The sequence below is a fragment of the Drosophila guanche genome, unplaced genomic scaffold (assembly GCF_900245975.1).
Source record: "Drosophila guanche unplaced genomic scaffold, DGUA_6, whole genome shotgun sequence".
Taxonomy (NCBI): domain Eukaryota; kingdom Metazoa; phylum Arthropoda; class Insecta; order Diptera; family Drosophilidae; genus Drosophila; species Drosophila guanche.
In genome coordinates this window covers 9,874,612-9,895,127 of record NW_022995743.1, presented here as the reverse complement: position 1 = coordinate 9,895,127, position 20,516 = coordinate 9,874,612, and the positions used below count along the sequence as shown (strand labels likewise).

Genomic DNA, 20,516 nt, shown 5'->3' with positions numbered 1-20,516 from the left:
CAAGCACAAACGTAGCAGTGGTAGAAACATTGTAAGTCAGATATTCCACATCCACAGAACTACTTTTTTTAATATTTATATTTTTTTAACGATCGCCTCCGCCCACGTTCTTCCACCACCAACACAATCAAAAAGCATTTTTTACAGCACTCGCAAAACAGTGCTCTATGTCTTCATCGCGATTAGACGAGCCTCCCTCATCGCCTTCGATAGCTCAGTTGGTAGAGCGGTGGACTGTAGAAAGTTTTGAACCGAAGATATCCATAGGTCGCTGGTTCAAATCCGGCTCGAAGGATTAGTAGCTTCTTTTTTATTTTCTTTTTATTACAAATCTTATTAAATTTGTTTATTGTAACACAAGCGCCGCATAAGCATATTTTATTTAGTCAAATCGTTTGTCGAAAACTAGGAGTTGATTACAACTTTTGTATAGATATATGCATTACTTTGGTCGCTCATGGTTTCAGAACTAATTGACAGACAGTTCAATTTAGCAACAAATAAAATATTTGTTAAATTCATGAAGATCGACGTGGTATGAGTGTTTTAAAAACACGCTCGAGAGGTTCAACTTTTGACTGTCCGATAAATATTATTTTTTCTCTCTGTGGAGCATGATTTTTTCCACACCAGCTTACCTTTATATTGGAATTTTATAGATTTAAAGGAATGCAATTAAATAAATGCAATATCCATAGTCTTATGCTACAATTGGAATTACGAATTTTACAGCTTAAAAAAAGCTCTGTCTGTTGTTGCCGTTTGGACAGACTCGTCTCGTCGCCTTCGATAGCTCAGTTGGTAGAGCGGTGGACTGTAGAAAGTTTCGAACCGAAGATATCCATAGGTCGCTGGTTCAAATCCGGCTCGAAGGATTTGTGTCGTTTTTTTCTTCGTTATTCATTTTAATAACAATATTATTTTGTGTAGTTTTAAACCACTAGTTTAACACACTTAACAAACTGACCGATCAGGCCGTTTATGTAGTCGAAAACTAATAGAACCATTCTTTTTATATTTATTTATTTTGTTTTAACTTGTTTATCCTAGAGCATAAGTAATAATAGTCTAATAGATGTTTATGGGGTTTGTAGTATGTAGTATCTGATGGATTTACAAATGTACATACGGCGGAGAGGTGAGGGGAGAACTTAGAGGGCTAATATTTTACAAGTTAAATTTAAAGCAGGCAGTTTGCCAGTAATTACTATAGGTCGTTAAGAGTAGTTGCGTATTAACTAGGGTTACGGTACACTATAATTGGTAAAATTAAAACGTTGGCCACGCCCCGAGCTGATTGAAGCGATCGTCATCGTCATCACGATTTTCTCCCCATTCTCCACAGCAGATGTCGAGCGACCGGCCATCGCCATCGCTCATGGCTGCAAAACCAATCAACAGAAATTGAGATCAATTTAGCAATGACAGAACTATTTGGCTGATTGATTGATTGATTGAATGCATGAAGATCGACGGGTATGAGTGTTTGGAATTTGGTCGAAACTTGGTTTGGTTCGAAAGATTCAAATTGATTGGCAGTTGACTGAGTTGGTGGTGCTTGTGCTTGTAGTGGTTGCGGTTGTGTAGTGGGGATTTGAGTTCGAGTTTGAGGTTGAGTTTGAGTTTGAGGTTGAGTTCGAGTTCGAGTTGGTGGTGTTTGTGGAAGCGACGGTGGAGGTGATGCTCGAGATGCTCCGCCGATTGCGAGGCCTGGCGGCTCTTTGCGATCGACAATGCGCTAAATGTTATTCTTTCTCGCTGCGGATCATGATCTTTTTCTGCACCAGCTTGCGTACCTGTTGCGTTGTGGGTTGTGACACGCCGCCCTGCTGCTGCTGCTGGTGCTGTTGCATACCGCTCACCGTTGGCAAGGTCGTGGTGGACTGCGTTATGGTCATCACCTCAGCTGGCCCCGATGTGGGCCCAGCGATGCTGGTGTGCTGCTGCTGTTGCTGTTGTTGTTGTTGGTGTTGCTGCTGCTGCTGCTGTTGTTGTTGTTGTTGCTGTTGTTGTTGTTGCTGCTGCTGCTGAACAACAGCCAGAAGATTTCCACCGGCAGTGGTCTGGAGTCGGACGGGACTAGCATTTTGTCGCTGATTGTGCTGAAGGGCAGCAATCAGAGTTTGCTGCGTGGTCTGGCCCCCAGCCGCCACTTTCAGGGTGCTGGCAATGCCCGGACTACCCACGTGAGTGCGCAAATTGCCGGCAGCAAGGGCCTGGGCAGAGGCGGCCGATACCACCTGCAAGAGCGGAGAGGAGTGTTGATTGATTCCTCTAGAGGAATTCTTGGAGAGGTAACCTACCTGGATGGTCTGGCGCTGATTAGCCTGCGAGGCCACCGACACGGGAATGACCCGTCCGACACTTGTCTTGCCCAGCACCAGATTCGTGGTGGCCAGCGTCCCCTGCTGCCCGCTGCGCATCACCTGTTGGATCTGCTGCACCGTCACCGAGCTAGGCAGCGTCTTGGTGTTTTGAATGTGCAGCAGCTGTGCCTGGACACTGCCTCCACCGGTGGTAGTCACCTTCTGTTGCTGCTGTTGGCCGGCAACCGTTGGCAGCGTTCCTCCACCGGACACGGTCACGCCCCCCGACTGCTGCTGTTGCTGCTGTTGTGGCTGTGGACCGGACACAATGTTGGTGGCCGTTGGCTGGCCGCTGGCGCTGACTAGCTGCGTCAATCGGCTGATCTTGCGCGGCATCGTCAGCTGTTGCTGCATCTGCAGATGCCGCATCTGGTTGGGCATGGTAACCTTGATCTGGCTTCCGGGTTTCAGCTGCGGCAGAGGGATATTCACGCTGCCTGCCTGCACTGTCGGACCCGTGGCCGAGACGGTAACTCCTCCCGCGCTCACGCTACTCCCGCTGGCGGCCGCCGCCGTGGAGGCCTTCACCAGGGATGCAATCTGCTGCTGGGTGACCTGCTGAGGTTGTCCCTGTCCCTGTCCGGCCACTGGCAGCTGTCCCTGCTGCTGTTGCTGAGCGGCTGTTGTGGTGGTGAAAAGGGCGCCCGTAGCTTGCTGGGCCTTCTGGGCGGCCAAAATGTTGTGTCGCTTGACCAGAAGCATATCTCCGGCCCCCGCTGAAGTGGTGCTGCCGTCCGCTGATATCACCTGACGCTGCAGTCCTTGTTTGCTGGTCATTTGCTTGATGAACTGCGACCGGGCCTGGCCGTGCATTTGAACACTGCTAACAACGTTGCCCGCCTGCACTGCGCCGGCTCCCGGCATTCCTGAGACGGCAACCTTCTGGCTGGTCACATGAGTGGGCATGCCGCTGGCCTGGATTATGGTGCCCGCGGTCTGCACCAGATTGGCGGTGGCTACTCCGCCGCCTGCTGCCCCGCCACCGGTAGCCGGCTGCGTTTGCAAAACCTTCAGGCTGCGCTGGCGATAAAGCTGGATGTGCGCACCTCCTGGCTGCTGGGTGCCCGGAATTACCGTTGTTTTGCCGCCCTGCTGAAGGGCAGTCACCGGAATGCCCTTGGTAGTCACCAGCTGCGTCTGTGTGGCTGGGGATGTGGGCACTGCGGCCAGACGAAGCTGCGTCTGGAACTGGGCGGGACTGACGCCCTGGCCGAGATTGGGCATGGATACAATCGACTGTCCGGCTGCATTTGTACGCTGCTGGAGCGTGTTGCCCGTGGAAGCGGACACAATGCGCTGACCTCGCAGCATGGCGGTGTTCAGGGTGGTCACAGACGTGGTCTGCTGCTGCTGTTGCTGCTGCTGATTCGCAGTGGTAGTCAGCACGGAACCCACAGTGGGCAGTGTGCTGACGGAGACGACCTGGGGCAGGCTCTGGGTCTGCACAATGCTTCCCAGTTGGGGGGCACTGTTCACGGGGAGCGTTGTCTGCGACGATATGGACACGATCTGAGCTGCGGACCCAGACTGCGTCTGAACAACGGACGGCAAGCTTTGCACGGGCGTTGTCAGCACCACACTGACGCTGGATTGGCCCGGGTTGGCAGCGGCCGACTGTTGGGCCAGCTGCTGCAGCTGTCCAGCCGTTAGGTTGGAAGAGCTTCCCACAATTGTCTTCACCAGCTGCTGCGTGGTGGACTGCGGTCCTTGTCCCGGGTGGGTGCGCAGCTGCTGCTGTGGCTGGTGTAGCAGAATGGCTGTCTGTTGGCCGGGCGATACGTTGGCGCTGGTTAGGTGCTGGATTTGCAACTGCTGCAGCTGCCCGGCGGAGGGAACCGACACCGTTGTGTTTGAGTTGATGGGCTGCTGCTGTTGCTGCACCAATTCCACAGTTTGCTGCTGCTGCTGCTGTTGCTGTTGCTGTACGGGCAGTGTTTGGGGAACGGGTGAAGCTATGGCCAGTTGCTGTTGCTGCTGCTGTTGTTGTTGCGGCTGGGGCTGCTGTTGGATTTGCGGCGCCTGCTGCTGTTGCTGCGGTTGATGTTGTTGCTGATGTTGTTGTTGTTGTTGCTGCTGCTGTTGGGATTGCGGCTGCGGCAACTGCTGACCACCTCGTTGCTTCTCCCGTATCTTGTTGGCCTTCATCGCCGCAATATTCTGCGGAGGCACGGGCTGGTCATAGTTTTGTATGCCAAACTCCTGCAGCACCTCCATGTGCTTGGGATTCATCAGGCTGGGGGCACTGAACTGGCGCTTCGGGGGTGGTGCCTTCTTCAGGTAGGCCGTCTTGATGCTGTCAAATCTGGAACGCATGACCTTGTAGAAGGAGGCGTTGTTGTCGCTGGCATAGAGCTGTGTAGTGCGCAGGTAGCGCAGCGGGCTCTTGAGGTACTCGGTGCGCAGGGTGGGCTTGAGCTTTTTCTGCTTCTTGGGACTCTCCACCACCTTTCCCTCCTCGCGCGGCTGAATGTGGGTCTCGTAGCGGTAGCGGCACTGCCTGGCCGATCGGTACGTCTTCGAGCAGAAATTTACCATCTCCGAGACGAGGTCCCAGTTGGGCGTCTGGCCAGGCGCCAGCTGGACAAGGCTGCAGGGCAGGCCCTGCAGATTGACCAGCACGTGCAGTATGGCAATGTCCTCGAAGATGCACCACTCGCTCATGGCCTCCGGCTCGGTCAGTGGCTTGACGGGCACCTGTGGCTTCATGCCCAGAACGGGGGAGTTTGGCTTAAAGCTGCCGCGGAAGCGCTGGTTCTTCAGTTCACGACGCAGCCGCGACAGCTGCGGCGTGGGTCGATCAAACAGCGACTTAGGCGGCGCACAGTTGTCCTCCCGTCGCATTTTGTTGGGTCGCCGAGTGCCGTCGTAGCCGGCCTCGGAGCGCGACCGTTTGTTCTCCTTGCGCACGTAGACGGGCGGCAGGTCCAGCTCCGCTATGGGCACTAGGTCGTACATAAACGACAGCGAGTGGTCTATGTAGATATCGTTATCATTGTCCTGCGGTGGCGTGGGCGGGCACCACATCTGCACATTCCCGGAAGAAGATATCATCAGATTAATATGATTTATAATCAGACAAGGCAATGCTAACTCCGAGCTGTCGGAGACTTGATCCACTTACCGGCATCTGTTCCATTGTATTTCGTGATATCCAGACCTGGACCCGGGTCACAAGCAGAGGCAGAGGCAGAGGCAAGAAAGTTAAAGAAAAGAATACACGTTCCACATTATTTTCATGATATAGAAACTCTGTTTTGGTGTTGGCTTAGAAACTATTTTCATTTGATTTGATTTGAATTGAATTGAATTGAAAATTTGCTAATTGATAGGCGTTGTAGCTTTCATTCCGAACAGTTTCTTCTTTCTATCTTTCGTAATCGCAATTTGATTTGATTTTAATTTTTCGTTTTCTATGGCAAGCATTTCCTATAGGGACTCGGGCGCGGAAAGAACAGATCTCAGACAGAGAGAGAGGTAATGAGATTTGCGGATATTGCGACACCAAAACAGAATTCTACATTTCTTTGGAGAAAATAATATTTAACAATCTTTGAATGGAGATTTACGCGCTTATTCTTTTCCAACTTTGTGCAATTGTCTCTTCTTAATGGAATTTAGGGGCTACCGCACGAAATGTGTCCGTAAATAAAAACCACAACGTCTTAGAGTTTTGAGTTTAGTTTCCGTTTCGTTTTCTTGTTTTTGTTTGTTTGTTTTTTTTTTAGATAGATCTATATAGTTTATCCATCTTTATTTTTACAATGGAACGCATGATTTGAGTTCTGGTTTATTTTGTTAGTCAATTCTAGTCTTAAGTTTGTTAAGATTTCGTTTTGCTTTCGTTAAGTTAAGAGTACAAAATAAATTATCAAATGCAAAATTCGTAAACTCTAGATTACAGGTATTCCTCGCGTCTTACGAACTAAAACAGTTTTTGGGGATGTCCTTCATCTGTTTGCCCTCTCTCTCCCCCACTTCCCCCATCATCTCATGATGATGCTGATAAGTATGAAATCATTTATGATTTTTACGCTTGGATAGTTGAGAGGGACTCATTATTTTTTTACATCTATAAAATATATTGTATAAATATGTACAATCTACTGGCTCTATTCATTCCTATGTAGTGTCTCCTGATCACCACCCCTCTGGCGATCCAAGTGAATTTGTTATCCTAGAATTATCTGCCACTAACTAATCTTAGCCCATATCTATAGTGTGTATGTATGATAGAAGGAAACTTGTTACAGTCTATAAATACTCATTCTTTAAACAGCTCGAGGATGCATGATGGACAGACAAGCTCGCTCGCTCTTCCTCTCGTCTCTCTCTGAGGAAGATTCACCCACTAAAACGCACACAACACACAGCCCATAGCTAGCTGGTCTGGCATGTAATACTACAGGTAATACTGACAAACATTCGTTGTTATCACCGATTCGTTGTACCACTTGAAGAGGAGGCTGCTCCTGCGGCGGCTGATTGCCCTGCAGAAGCAGGGAGCGGCGTGGATCGTATCATCACTTTGGGCACCTTGGTTATCCACGGATGCAGCGTTCCGGCCGTGTTTTTGTGCTGTGTTAAAGGCTTGTTGTTGACGGGCTTGTTGTTGACGGGCTTGGTGTTGCTGTCAACAGTGTTGCCTATTCGCTTCACCGCTTCCCTGCGCCTGGGCTCACTGTGCGTCTCACGGGGCGTCGACTCGATCTTCTTGGCGCTTTTGTTCGAGCCACTGCGGTTAAGGGTGCTCGCCACGGGACTCATGTCCAGAGACCACAGATTGATCTTCACAGAGCCGCGAGATCGAGTGCGGGGCGTGTGTCCAACAGCTTCGCTCTCATCGCTCTTATCCGACTGTTGCTGTTGCTGCTGCTGAAGGATTTTTCCCTCTTTGGCCTCGACCAAGGGATCATTGGGTTGGTCATCAGTGTCCGACTCCTCGCTCACATTGTAGTATGTGGAGCTGGTCATGGTAGTGTCTTGCACTTGATCATGGGCACTCCAGCCATCTAAGCTGGCATTTGATTCACCCTCGCCTCCGGCTGTGCCATAGCTGCTCGACTTTCCATCCGCATTCGAGTCATCGGAGAGAATCTCAACGTGCATTTCCTCCTCCTCCTCACCCACGTCNNTAGTCCCGTTCCCTTTGTCGCTTAGGAATTCGGTTTGCGTGGTATCCTCCAAGACCGATGCTTTTTCGTCTTCATCTTCTACACTCGCCTCATCCTCCTCCTCATTGTCATCGTCTTCATCTACCACACTAACTTCATCCTCTTCTTTTTGAGTAGTATTGTCCTCCTCGTCCCCGTCCTCATCTTCATCCTCGCTTTCTATAGCCAAAGGAACAGCTATTGTCGCTCTTCTCGCCAACAGCCTTCGCCGAGAAGCGGTCGACACAGACACAGAGGTGCTGTCTCCACGCACTCGATTGAGGGGCGTGGTGGTGCTTGAACTACTGCTCCCTTGACTACGCTTGGGCGTTCTCATCATCTTGCTCATGGCTATGTTGGCCGAAAGCCGCTTGGGACGCTCTCCGGCGAGCGCAGGAGAGTCCTCCTCCGCAGCTGCAGCCAGACCTGCAGCCAGGGCTGTGCGTGTTGTCTTTCTAGTGGGCGGTGTATGGATATTGGTGACATGGACACCCAGAGAACGGAGTCGCGTGCACCGTCCGACAGTCGAGCCGCTCTTGCCCCCAGTCGTCAACCTCTTGCTGTTACCTGTCCCTGTCCGTTTCCCTATTCCTGACCCTGACGCCGACGCTACTGGAGCACTCACATTGAGGCTGACACGACGCCGACACGAAGTCTGCGCCGGAGTACTGGTCGCTGGCGGCACTGATCTCTTTTGTCCCCTGCCACTGTTGCTACTAATGCTCCTGCTCAGCTGCTTTTGCTGACCCTGCCTGTTGCGCTGAGACCTAGTCGCTAGGGCTCGCTTCTTGGAGTTGGAATGGGAATCTTGTTTGGAATTGACATTAACCTGGTTACTCGAATCCTTGCGACTGTAGGTGAGCAACTCCTCCGGCTCGGCTTCCGGCTTTAGCAGCTCCTCCTCCTTCTGCATAACAGCCAGTCGATTGGCCTCCCATTCCCGCTTCTGTGCCTCCAGCTCGGCCTCCGCGGCACGCAGTTGTTCCGCCGTCCAGGCAGCTCCAGTAGCCTCCACGAAGCGCATAGCATAGCGTTCCACCGGCGACAGCTACAGATGTGGGAGGGAAATGTAATAATCATTAGCACACGACACAGATTTGGATCCATCAACATTTTAGGACATTGCAATGTTAGACGTTGAGTGATATAATCGAGCGTGGGTAGTCGCTTCGACTATGTCTGAACGTCTACTCCCCGCAGGGAAGTTACTCTGGGCAATGCTCGCTGCATTGTAAGCGCATCTTGATACGGTATTCAATATTAATTGCAAGCGCTGCCATACCACTCATCCATTAATCGGTCAATCAATCAATAAACACGACTCACCTGCTTGACAAGATTCTGCATGTCCAGATCGGCCTTGCTCATCTCAACCTGAGATGAGCCGGCGACTGCCTCAGCGTTGGCATCATCCGCAATGGGAATATTCTCATCGAACTCGGCCAGATCTGCGGCCACCTCGGCCTTGGCCGTCTTGGTGGCCAGCACATCCTGCTCATCCTCGGCGGCGGCAAGAGCATGCTCAAATGCTCGCAGCGACTGTTTCTCCGTTTCCACAACGGCGGTCGCGGTCGTCATCGCCGTCGTCGTCGTGACAATCTTCTCCTCGGACTTGATGACTTCCTGGGGAGGGGTGGTGGTCTCGTCCTGCTCGGTCTGGTCCATTGTGAAGAGATCCTTGATGGTGGAGCTCTTGAAGAAGGTCGTGGTGAAGTTGCCACCCTCGATGGCCATGTCGCTAAGCATTCGCTTCTGATTGGCTTTCTTCAGTATGTTCACCTCAATGGTCTTCTCGGACACAAGGCGATATATGTGCACGTCGCGTGTTTGCCCAATGCGATGGCAACGATCCTGTGCCTGGGCATCCATGGTGGGATTCCAGTCCGAGTCGTAGAAGATGACTGTATCGGCGCCAGTCAAATTAATGCCAACGCCGCCCGATCGTGTGGATAGAATGAAACAGAATATACGCTTGTCCCCGTTGAAGCGCTCCATAAGAATCTGACGCTGCTCGACGCGCGTCGAGCCATCTAGTCGTAGGTAGATGTGACCGTGGTGGTTGAGGAAGGCCTCCAGCACGTCCAGCATCTTGGTCATCTGGGTGAATATCAGCACACGATGGCCGTCGACCTTCAGCTGCCTTAGCAGACGATCCAGGGTCTGCAGCTTGCCGCAATCGTACTGAATGAGCCGCGGATCCGGAAACTGTGTGGTCATCGCCGAGATAATTGGATGCAGAAGGGCCAGCTTTGGCAGCAGAGCCTGACCCACCCTGCTCTCGATCTGCCGCTCGCACTGCCAGTGCGTGGAGGATAGATTCTGGACGTATCGACGGATTAGCGGCGCACACACCGAAGGAACATAAATCACAAAGTTGCTAAAGATCGGAGCCAATTCCGCACACCTCTGCTCGAAGGTCTTGAGCAGGTGATTGAGAGACCAGCCATCGCGATGGACCATCGCCGTGCAGCAGTTGGAAAAGCCCCGTGTCTGCCAGGTGGAACGTCGCAGGGTGCGTGTCGACTGCATGCACCGCTGGATGGCCACGCGGCAATCTGAGCCGTAGATGGGAGTTGCATCGGTGCGCCGACGATTGATCGTGGCCATGCGCTTGAGCGAGGCCAGACGCTGCTCCTTGCGCATCTGAATGAGTTCTTGCACTTTGTAGGGATCTTCTGCTTCCTCCTCATCCTGCTCCTCATACTCTGTGCTCCCATTGGCTATGGCCTGCTTCTGTGCAGTGCTTTTCACATGCGTGGCCAGATCCCTTAAAATGGGCTCCTTGGTTAGCTGCTGAGATGTTAATACTGTACCCGTGGCCGATGTCCCCGTTTTGCTGCTGGCAGACGTTACAACGGACGGTACGACGGACGGTGCGACAGACGATGGCGACGAGGATGTCTTGCTGGTGAGAGTCAAGCGGGCACCAGCTCCTCCGGCACTTGTGGCTGGCGTGAGGTAGAAAAAGGGTTTCCCATCCTGCATCGTTTTTGCCACCTTGGCTGGCGTGGGGGCATTCATATGGGAGCGTGCGCTTAGCATCTTCGAGTTGGCCAAGACGTTTAGCGATGCCCCTGGAGAGGATGTCAATCCCATCGGTGTCGTCGTTGTCGTCGGCGGCGTAGTCGTTGTCACTAAACAGCTGTTGATCACAACCGGCTTGAGGGCCATATTAATGGGGTTAATGGAGCCACTGACACGCTTCAAGATCCGTCCACTGGGCAAGAGGCTACTCATTGGCACAATTTTGGAGCCCTCCAGCCGCATGGCCGGACTTGCGCCCACTCGCACCGCATTCAATTTGAGCCGTTGGGCCAGCTCCGCACTTCGCACTCGTATGTGGAACCGGTACTTTCCATTGGGGCAGCGCGGTGGCGGCTGTGGGGCGCTGTCGATCTCCTCGATCAGCTTGCGTGGCGGTGCGAGCAGGCGGCACTTGTGCGACACGTAGGCGGTTAATGTTTCCTCCAGATGCAACAGCAAGAGATTCACAGTTTCCAGATTGATTTGCTATTGGGTAGAGAAGAATTTCATTCGGTTAGGATATTCGTATTTGGACAACTGCAACTGCTGGGGGGAAAAGCTATTGGATTGAATCAGACAAATGCCTCGCAAATGCGAACATCCTGGGACAAGTTTACGACCCGCTCCAAAATAGATTGAGCCCAACTTTCAGTGACAGTTTATCATCATTTTCAATCAAAGGTGGCTAAAATACGTGAAGGTGCGGGTGGCCGTGACCTGTGGACTCACCGTGAACGGATCATACTCCATAATGTCGCAGACGAGACGCGGCGTATGAAATGTGATGCCCTCCATTTGAAACGGCGATATGATTGGACGCACTTCAAACATATTCGGATGATTGCACACCTTCCGCAGCTGCATCAGCACATTGATTACGCTCAATAGATTGCCCGTCTGCAGTGTTTCCCTTGTTCTTTAATTGCAAAAGGAATACAAATTACAAATCGAATTGGTTCGTCGCAATTGATTGCACTTACTTGGAGCGACTCATGAAATCCTCGTACAGATAGCGCTGGCGATTCGACAGACGGCACATGACCACATGCTCGTACTTCTTTGGCATTTGCTTCTCCACCTCCTTCTTGAGGCGTCGCAGCAGGAACGGACGAATCACCTACAAGCAGATACAACAAAGCAAATATGTTTATCACTGCGACATTAAGCTTCGAACCATCTAAATTATCGTAGAGGTGAGAGGTCGTGTAAGGAGCGTTTTCAATGTGATCTCCAATTGTTTTGAGTTTGATCACATGGATAAGACGCTCCTCTCCCACTTAATTTAGCAAACTAACAAATTGTCATCACATGTGGATTGTATTCAATGTGACACAGAGTGCATTTGCCTGAATTTGAATAAGAGTACTTGAATGTGCGATGCGTTTTCAATGTGATAATCTTAGTTATGGATTCACCACATGGATAAGACGCACCTTTCCCACTTTATCTAGCAAACTAACAAATTGTCATCACATGTGGCTGTAATTCAATGTGACACAGAGTGCATTTGCCTAAAAATATCCGAAAGGTGTTGGTTTTATGCTGTTCACAATGTAAACGGACAAGAGTCATCAATGGATCTCCGATCACTTTGCTATTGCGAGAAGTTCTCTTTGGCACACATCTACGATTTTCAACAGCATTTAATGGGCTGGCAAGAAAACGCTTTTAGGTGCTGCTATCCCCTACCCGGTGGTATCATCTGTAGCCAGCTTAATGTGATTCTGCTGCCATCGATGGGGCAGAATCGCTTGCAACTGAGCCTTTGCTATGGCACACATCTACGATTTTCAAGAGCATTTAACAGGCTGGCAAGAAAACGCTTTTAGGTGCTATTGGGATCGAAACTTCCGACTATATTCTAAAATGAATGTTCACAATGTAAACGGACAAGAGTCATCAATGGATCTCCGATCACTTTGCTATTGCGAGAAGTTCTCTCTGGCACACATCTACGATTTTCAACAGCATTTAATGGGCTGGCAAGAAAACGCTTTTAGGTGCTGCTATCGTTCCCGCGTGAGAAGCTGTGACCCTAACCCCTGTATCTGAACCCTTGATCTTGTGATAAAATATGCTTACCTTGTGCAGACGCGTTATCAGAGTCTCGTTGTATTCCATGTTTCCCTCGATCATGCCGGTCATCGGATTGGAGAACCACTCCTTGAACTCGCGGTGCGAGGAGAACACATAGGGCATGAGGAAATGCATCAGAGACCACAGCTCCATTAGGTCATTCTGCAGCGGGGTTCCCGTCAACAACAGGCGTCTATGGGAGAAGTGAGAAACATATTAAATGATTATTTCGAGTGCCCTCGATCTAAGTGTGGGAGTAAGTGGTGTTGGTGGTTGGGCTGTCTCAGAACAAGGCCACAAGCATTCTAGGGCGGGATTAGCATGCTCTGTTTTAGTATGCGGCATTATAACGATATTAATTTTAGCACCCAAGCGTAGTCCCCATGCTAGTTAGCAGTCGCATGGCTACTGATTTTTGGTGCGTTTAGGGCAGGCAGGTATAACAAAACAAACACGAAGAACAGACGGATGTTGTTCTCTACAAGAGGCTTTGGGTGGTGTTGGTGTAGTTTAGGATTTACCTTTCTGTGGAAAAGTTGAGCAGCAGCTGCCAACGCTGCGACTTGAAGTTCTTAATGTTTTGGGCCTCGTCGAGGATAAGATATTTCCACTTTTTGCGGCGAAAACTCTGCTGATCCTGGACGACCAGCTTGTAGGAGGTAATGCAGACGTGAAAGGCATTGGGCTTGGTCCACCCGACGCGCTTCAGCTTGCGCTCCTTCTGGGAGCCGTAGTAGGTGAGTATCTTGAAGCCGGGACACCACTTCTTGAACTCCATCTCCCAGTTGAGCATCACAGACGATGGCACCACAATCAGATGCGGTCCCCAGTTGCCTCTGGCGCAGGCAAGGTGAGCCAGTAGGGCAATCGTTTGAATGGTCTTTCCCAGCCCCATCTCATCGGCCAGGATGCCATTCAGCTTGCGCTCGTTCATCGTGACCAGCCAATCCAGTCCGATGTGCTGATACTCGCGCAGCGTATGCTTGAGCAGGAAGGGCACAGGAGTGACCACATTGGTGGATGACAGGGTGTTGCCCTTGGGCTGCAGACTCTCGGCGAGAGCGGCGGCGTCATTGAGCATGTCGTCTTTATTAGCCCCAGCAGTAGCATCAGCTGCACTGGCATTGCCAGCAGTTAATGCTCCTGCTCCACCCGCTTCGGCGGTCTCATCTGTCAACAGACTCTTGAGCCCATCTTCCCGATCTTCTTCTTCCACTTCAGTTTCGGTTTCATTTGTGGATAGATCTTCGTCGTCATCCTCTTCGCTGGCATCTACATCGCTGTTGTCGGTAGACTCATCATCCACTGCCGTCGAATCGTCATCCGAGTCGAGTTCTGAGGCGCCACGAGGCTCCAGCTTTCGTCGCTTGGGACTGGGCGGCTGATCACTGATTCTGCCAGACTTGTACTTCTTGAGCAGCTGCTCAACCGGCAGGTCATTGTCGGCCTCCAGCTCATCGATCTCCCTTTGGTGATCGATCTCCTGCTCGGCCTCCTCCTGCTTGCTGATGGTGTTTTCATCGTCTTCGCTTGCCTCCTTTGCCTCAAACTCACTGTCGTCACTGTCCTCGCCCTCCTCGCCGACGGTCTCCGTGTTCACCGCAGCGCTGGTATGCTCCTCCTCCTTAATGAGCTTATCACGATTGTCCAAATATCCGGGGGGCAAATCGTTCAGGAAGTCATCGAAATCCATTTCCGATTCCTTGGCCAGAGCCTTCACCTCCTCATTGACGTCCGCCGCCTCCTCCTCCGCCTTGGCAATAGTCTCCTCATCATCCTCAGAGCCAGACTCTGGTCGAAACTCAACTGCAAATGAATGGAGAATCGAGAATTAGCAATGTGCTGAAATCTCCCAGCACTCGGTAAGAGGCAGCCAACACGAAAGGTAAAAGCATCAGGCAAATGCCTCGCAAATGCGACCATCCCAGGTTAACATCGAAGCGTTCAAAAATAGACCACGACAACGTTTCAGTTTGTAGTTTATCATCACATGCTGATTCCACCGATTCTGCTGAAAGGAAAAGTTTTATTGGTAATATTCTTACCATCAGACTCCCGCTTGGGCGAGGTAAGGCGGCTGGAATTGAGGCTGAGGCTGGGTGTGTCGGCCGCCATGCTCTTGTTCATGCCCTCCACCAACTGTTGGGAGAACTTCTCGGTCTGGCCGACAATGAAGTTGAGATGCTGATCGAGGGCCTGCTTGCGTTTCTCCTCGATCTTCGTCTGGTGCTTGTACTCCACCAACTTTTCCACATTCGTCCAGAAGCGCTTCACCTCGCGGGCAATAAAGGAGGCCACTCGCTTCAGGTGCAGCTCTTGGGCCTTCTCGGCCCGCTGGGCCGCATTCGCCTTCTCCTGGAAGTACTTTTGAACCATCTTGGCGCACTTCTTAGCAGCATTCTTCTTCCATTTGCGCTCCTGGGCAAAATCAGCCGCCAGCCAGGTCATCTCCTCGAGAAGGTAGTCCCAGTGCGCCTTCGGTCGGCTCGGCTCCTGCAGCTTGGGCAGCCGCCGTTCAGTCCATAATCCCTCTCGCTGTAGTTCGGATATACGCTGCATCACGTACACCTCCTGCTTGGCCTTAAACGAAAACTCTTGCGCCGCACTGGTCGGTGTACCCACGCCAGCCAGGGCAAGGCCTGGGCTAAGCAGGCTTCCACTTGGAGTGCCGGGCGTGATGGCTCCACTGCCGCTGCTTGTCGGACCATTACCCGTGTACAGCGGCGTCGTTGATGTAGCCGCTGCCGTTGCGGCGGCTGCACTTCCACTTCCACTGGCGGCATTATTGTGACTCTGGGTGCGTCGGAGAGTCGTCGAACCGACTGCGGTACTACAGGGTACCAGCGGAGTGCCACCTTTGAATATAAGCCAAAACAGGTTTGATTAACACATGGCCATTTAGCTGCAACTCAAGATCAAGTCATTAAGAGGTCCCCTCGTGGCATGCTGGAGGGTGGGGTGCATCAATTACAAAAGATCTGGTCTACCAGGAAAGCAATAGGAATGAATGGAGTAAACATGAGAAAGAAACGCTTGCGAATCGGTTGCTAAACAAACAGAATAATGGATGGCAACTGCATGCAAAATTATTCCTGGTATGGTGCTCAGCACTAGCTGGGCCATCGATGCTACTCTCCATGCTCTGATTGGTCTTCCACACCGGTGAGAAAAACAACAGTCGAGGATCGGACAGTGGGCTTCTTTCGCACACATCATTGAGGTCATCTGTAGCCAGTATATTATGATTATGTTGCCATCGATGGGACAGAATCACTTGCAACTGAGCCTTGCTGTGGCACACATCTACGATTTTCGAGAGCACTTAATGGGCTGGCAAGAAAACGCTTTTAGGTGCTATTGGGATCGAAACTTCCGACTATATTCTAAAACAAATGTTCACAACGTAAACGGACAAGAGTCATCAATGGATCTCCGATCACTTTGCTATTGCGAGAAGTTTTCTCTGGCACACATCTACGATTTTCAACAGCATTTAATGGGCTGGCAAGAAAACGCTTTTAGGTGCTGCTATCCCCTACCCGGTGGTATCATTTGTAGCCAGCTTAATGTGATTCTGTCATTGAGGGAATAGAATCACTTGCAACTGAGCCTTGCTATGGCACACATCTACGATTTTCGAGAGCACTTAATGGGCTGGCAAGAAAACGCTTTTAGGTGCAGAAAAACTAAAGAACTAGATGCTTGGCTAAAGCTAGTGATGGGTGAATGTGGGTAATTTGTGAGTGGTGAAGAAGCCCAACTGGTGGTGGGACAACCCCAATGGATAATGGATCATGTGAAAATCAACGCGTTATCAAATGTTCTAAGTATGCTTAGGTTTGCTAACTTGCTTACAAATCAACGAATCAATCAAAATGTACATTCATCAATTATTCAATTCAATTATTGATCAATTCAAACGTAAATCAAACTTTAAGCAGGTTTACCAATATCAATACCAATCCAAATCCAATCAATAACTAACTAAGGACAAAAAGACACCAATTCTAGGATGGAACGAATAAATAAATTAAACTTTAGGCACATCAATCAATGCACTACTTTGCTTGGAAAATGATAAAAGGCTTCAATCAATATTCAATAATTAACAGACAAAATGTTTAGTTATATAAAAATTTCAATCAAAACGATAACGATCTTTTTTGTTTTGCTGAGAGTATTATCTTTTTTTTCATATTTTTGTAGTTTTGTTTTGTGTTTAGTTTGCGAACGATAAGCACCTGGCACCAAAGGTACAGAAGAATTTCCTACGGCAGCAGGAGGAGCGGGTATTTGACCGAATACCATACCGTGACGACCTCCTAAAGGTCTACCGGGTATGTGACCTATATTATAACGATAACGATACAATTATGGTGAGTTGAGAGTGAGTGCGTTAAAGGAGGATGTACATATGTGTGTGTGTGGGGGGGGGGGAGGGGGGGATTGGCAATTATGTGAGAGCGAGAACCAAATCAGACAACACAAAACAAAACAAAAAAATACAGAATTTATAAATACAAATTAAATGAGTTCCATATCCCAGTGGACCAAAAACAATATTATCTTAAAATGTTTGTAAACGTGTGAAAACCGGGAACGATGTTTGAAGACTCGTCAAAAGTAATTTAACCAATAATTTATGAGTGGTTAAAATCTTAAAACTGTCAATGATTAATTTTTCCATTGTTTTCTAATCTTTTTTTTTGATAATTTCCACACGTTCAAATCAAACTTTTAAGCCACTGGGTTGTTAATTTAGTGTTTCACTGTGTGTGTTTGTGTGTGAATAAACCAAAAAAATTAGAAACAGAATTTTGCGAGCACATACATATAGTATTAGATGACGGCCACAATATAAGTGTGTGTTATTTGTATATTTTTGGGTTTTTAGTGAGTGCAGGGCGTGCGTTAGCAGATGGCACGATTCGGTTATGGTTAGGATTTGGGTTTCGCTTGCGCTTTCGGTTACAGGAGTTCGAGTTGGTATGCAGTTGGCTAAAGTTTTTGGCATTGATTTGACAATTTCAATTTTGCATTAACAGAAAAATAACGAAATGGAATCGAAACAAAAGAAAAAAAAAACATCTTGTAACAGAAAATACAATTTCCTTTGGTCGAACAGTCGAACAAACACAACAAAAACACAAAAATAATGATAGCAATGAGAGGTTTGATCTGGGTGATCCATTGCATCCGATGAATTCATCAATTTACCTTGCTGCGTTAACTGGACAACAGCGGCGGGTAGTTTTGTCGAAATGGCCACTGGTGTGGCGCCCACTGCTGGAATCTTGATCTCCGCCTCCGGTGGATGAACATTACCGCTTGCCTCGACTACACTGCTGCTTGTGGTGTTAGATATACTGCTTGCCGCAGTTGTGGGACTGCTGCTGCTTCTGTTGCTCGACTGGCTTGCTGTTGCTGCTATCGCTGCGGGAGTGGTCGATGTGTTGCTGCCAATCTTTTCTGGCAATTGAGATTGCGTATTCTGTGGGACAAGAGATAAGCGCTCTTTAGCATTTGGTTCAATAGAAAATCCATAGCGGAACCCTTGATAGCAATATTCCATCAGACAAATGCCTCGCAACTGCGAACATCCTTTTAACAGCCAAAATCAATCAAAAATAGATCGATAATAGCGCTCAGTTGAGTTTTAACATCACTTGGCTAACTTATCTACGCATTCTAAGTAATTTTTGCTAACCGTTTTCGCTGTGCTATTGTTGCTTCCGTGCACCGGTTGTACAGTCGTCCCTGTGCTGCTTGTTCCGCTGACCACCGTTAGCGTCGTCTCCACTCTTGCTTGTTGCGTTGGTATTCCTTGGGATTGAGCCGCGCCGGCTGCCGCTGACGTGCTCGGTTTCTCCTCGTGTACCAGCTGATCTATACGATTTGCATTGCTGTAGCTGATGAATTGCGGGGTTGGTGTCTTTTTACGCCACGCAGGGTAGTCCATCATACTGCCGCCGTTTTGTAGGTAAAAGTATTCGGACACATTTTCAAGATGTCTGTGGAGTGAAATTTAAAGCGTGAATACGAATATCCCCACTATGCACTGCAAGGCGTTTATCGATCATACCTTTCCTTAAGAGTACGCAAAATTTGCAATTTCTGCTGAAGAATGCGCTTCTTGAGTGCATTCGAATCCTGCAGGGCCTCCGAAGATACCCCACCGACTTCGCTGCTGGAGGCCACAGAAGCCGGCAGCAGAGAGCCAACGATATTGCTGCTGGCACTCCCGACAATGCTGCTCGCCTGACTCGAGTTCGGACTGTTGTCCAAACGCTGACGCTTGGCCTGCGGCGGCGAGGCGGAGGCTTCTATGATGTTCGTGGTGTCGGAGTAGGCGGATGAGATGAGTGTGCTGGAAGGTGGTGCTGCTACTGGCGTGGCTGCCGTTGCCTCTGTCGTTTGCTGTTGTGGCGGCAAGGGCGACAGCGGCACAGGCAGCTGCGCACTGGGCAGCTGCTGCTGTTGGTGTTGTCTACTGATGCTGCGGACTCCTTTCGGTTGCGCTGAATAGCGGGAAGCCGGTAGGGCTGCTGCTGCTGTTCTATTGCTAGTCACTGTTGTTGTTGTTGTAGTCGCTGTTGTAGTTGTGTTCAATTTTGGGTGGGCAACTGATTTTTCCGTAGAGTGTAAAGTTACGCGGTCTGGCACAGCAGGAGGGGCCGGGCTTAGCCCTTCATGCCCCCCTCCTGCTGAATTACCTTCATTCATGTTTGAGACATCTGCAAGAACACCAAAACGATATTGATTACACTCACTTGTACTTGGCATTCTCATTAATTTGGCGGGAAACATTCAGTTGCCGGTTTCGGCCACGCGCCAGAAGAGCACATGCCCCGTCGGCATTGATATTATGCCTGTTTCAATGATTTTCATAACTTAAGCTCTACATTTACGTCATTTTGTGAATTTGAACTGTGGAGCGTAGTATTCGGGAAAGCAGAGCAAGAAAATAAAAGTCATCCTTAAATGAGCTTATCACTCATTTTTCTCCTTTTCTGCACACAAACGCACCGAAAATGCAACTCTGTGTTTGCAAATGGCCTAAATTTTTCTTTCATTTCTCTGACACACGCGTTTTTTAAAGCCATATCACGTGCATTAATACAACCACTTGCACATATAATTCATTCACTTTTTTTTTAAGAATTATATTCTTTTAAATTTCATGATATTCGAACTCCTAAAATCAGTCTTCTATCCATCTATCTATTTCACACAGCCACGTGCGAAAACGCTGCAGTCAGACAGAGACCACCATATATACGACATGGCGTCGGTTCTTTGTGTTGGTGTGCGCAGTTTCATACATTGGTCAGACATTTTTTTCACAATTTTTCTTGTGCCTACCTCAGATGGGGAGAATTTTTAATCACAAAATATCCACATCTCTGCGATGCATCCTTGCAGAAAAGTTATGCGAACGCGTTGTAAATATCGTACCGCACTCGATTATCACTAAATTAAACCGTATTTTCTGCTCTAAAAACTAAAATTAAATTATTTTTTCTGCGGAAAAGCGTGCGCACAATTTTTGACAGAGACATTTGGACAGCGTGACGGCGAAAGTATCGATAAAATATACCGTCGGGCCCTCGAAAATATACGGTATATATACCGTAAAATATACCGAGTCCTAAATCAGAATCCTCGATTTTGATGTTCTGTTTGATTTACTAGCTAGTTGGATTTACTAGCTAATACACTTGAAGCTGGGGCTTCGGTAGAGGCCGGACGTTTCGCTTGTATGAAATGGAGAATCTACTATACTATACTTGAAAGAAAGCGCTACATTTATTATCGGTTCCATACGAATATCAATATCATGATTATTCTACCGGCTCCTTTTTATTGATCTGACTACTAGGCTTTAAAATTTATATATTTT

General features: G+C 49.2%; 1 protein-coding gene and 13 non-coding genes across 18 annotated transcripts; 2 read left to right on the top strand and 12 right to left on the bottom strand.

Annotated features, from left to right (window-relative positions):
* The first annotated feature begins 203 nt into the window (after nt 1-203).
* Trnay-gua lies at nt 204-295 on the top strand. Its single transcript is given in 2 exon segments — nt 204-240; nt 260-295. It is a non-coding gene; the product is annotated as a tRNA-Tyr (tRNA).
* Nucleotides 296-783: 488 nt separating this feature from the next.
* Nucleotides 784-875, top strand: Trnay-gua. The gene is given in 2 exon segments: nt 784-820; nt 840-875. It is a non-coding gene; the product is annotated as a tRNA-Tyr (tRNA).
* A 163-nt stretch (nt 876-1,038) lies between these two features.
* On the bottom strand, nt 1,039-20,181 carry LOC117584748 (helicase domino). 5 transcript variants are annotated; one of them, XM_034273878.1, is made up of 15 exons: nt 19,979-20,180; nt 18,699-19,350; nt 18,324-18,627; nt 17,834-18,107; nt 16,858-16,962; nt 14,662-15,471; nt 13,138-14,422; nt 12,623-12,809; nt 11,521-11,657; nt 11,270-11,456; nt 8,843-11,026; nt 8,346-8,564; nt 5,488-5,523; nt 2,304-5,390; nt 1,039-2,240 (listed from the first exon to the last, which is right to left on the bottom strand). In XM_034273878.1, the coding sequence occupies exons 2-15, from the start codon at nt 19,337-19,339 to the stop codon at nt 1,746-1,748; spliced, it is 9,951 nt and encodes a 3,316-aa protein (XP_034129769.1). In that variant the 5' UTR covers nt 19,340-19,350; nt 19,979-20,180; the 3' UTR covers nt 1,039-1,745. The 5 variants fall into 5 exon arrangements, with proteins under 5 accessions (XP_034129769.1, XP_034129920.1, XP_034129848.1 ...); XM_034274029.1 differs by lacking the exon at nt 19,979-20,180 and having other exon boundaries at nt 1,039-1,382; nt 1,797-2,240; nt 18,699-19,339; XM_034273957.1 differs by lacking the exon at nt 19,979-20,180 and having other exon boundaries at nt 2,304-2,930; nt 2,961-5,390; nt 18,699-19,339.
* LOC117578907 lies at nt 11,106-11,215 on the bottom strand. Its single transcript, XR_004573412.1, has one exon. It is a non-coding gene; the product is annotated as a small nucleolar RNA Me28S-Am2589 (small nucleolar RNA).
* LOC117578913 lies at nt 11,741-11,887 on the bottom strand. The gene has a single exon (XR_004573418.1). It is a non-coding gene; the product is annotated as a small nucleolar RNA psi18S-841/snoR66 (small nucleolar RNA).
* Nucleotides 11,908-12,052, bottom strand: LOC117578914. The gene has a single exon (XR_004573419.1). It is a non-coding gene; the product is annotated as a small nucleolar RNA psi18S-841/snoR66 (small nucleolar RNA).
* Nucleotides 12,081-12,217, bottom strand: LOC117578920. Its single transcript, XR_004573425.1, has one exon. It is a non-coding gene; the product is annotated as a small nucleolar RNA psi28S-3316 (small nucleolar RNA).
* On the bottom strand, nt 12,241-12,374 carry LOC117578915. The gene has a single exon (XR_004573420.1). It is a non-coding gene; the product is annotated as a small nucleolar RNA psi28S-3316 (small nucleolar RNA).
* Nucleotides 12,409-12,545, bottom strand: LOC117578919. Its single transcript, XR_004573424.1, has one exon. It is a non-coding gene; the product is annotated as a small nucleolar RNA psi28S-3316 (small nucleolar RNA).
* LOC117578908 lies at nt 14,504-14,612 on the bottom strand. Its single transcript, XR_004573413.1, has one exon. It is a non-coding gene; the product is annotated as a small nucleolar RNA Me28S-Am2589 (small nucleolar RNA).
* On the bottom strand, nt 15,840-15,972 carry LOC117578921. Its single transcript, XR_004573426.1, has one exon. It is a non-coding gene; the product is annotated as a small nucleolar RNA psi28S-3316 (small nucleolar RNA).
* LOC117578916 lies at nt 16,007-16,143 on the bottom strand. Its single transcript, XR_004573421.1, has one exon. It is a non-coding gene; the product is annotated as a small nucleolar RNA psi28S-3316 (small nucleolar RNA).
* On the bottom strand, nt 16,167-16,296 carry LOC117578918. Its single transcript, XR_004573423.1, has one exon. It is a non-coding gene; the product is annotated as a small nucleolar RNA psi28S-3316 (small nucleolar RNA).
* LOC117578909 lies at nt 18,181-18,288 on the bottom strand. The gene has a single exon (XR_004573414.1). It is a non-coding gene; the product is annotated as a small nucleolar RNA Me28S-Am2589 (small nucleolar RNA).
* Nucleotides 20,182-20,516: the final 335 nt, after the last annotated feature.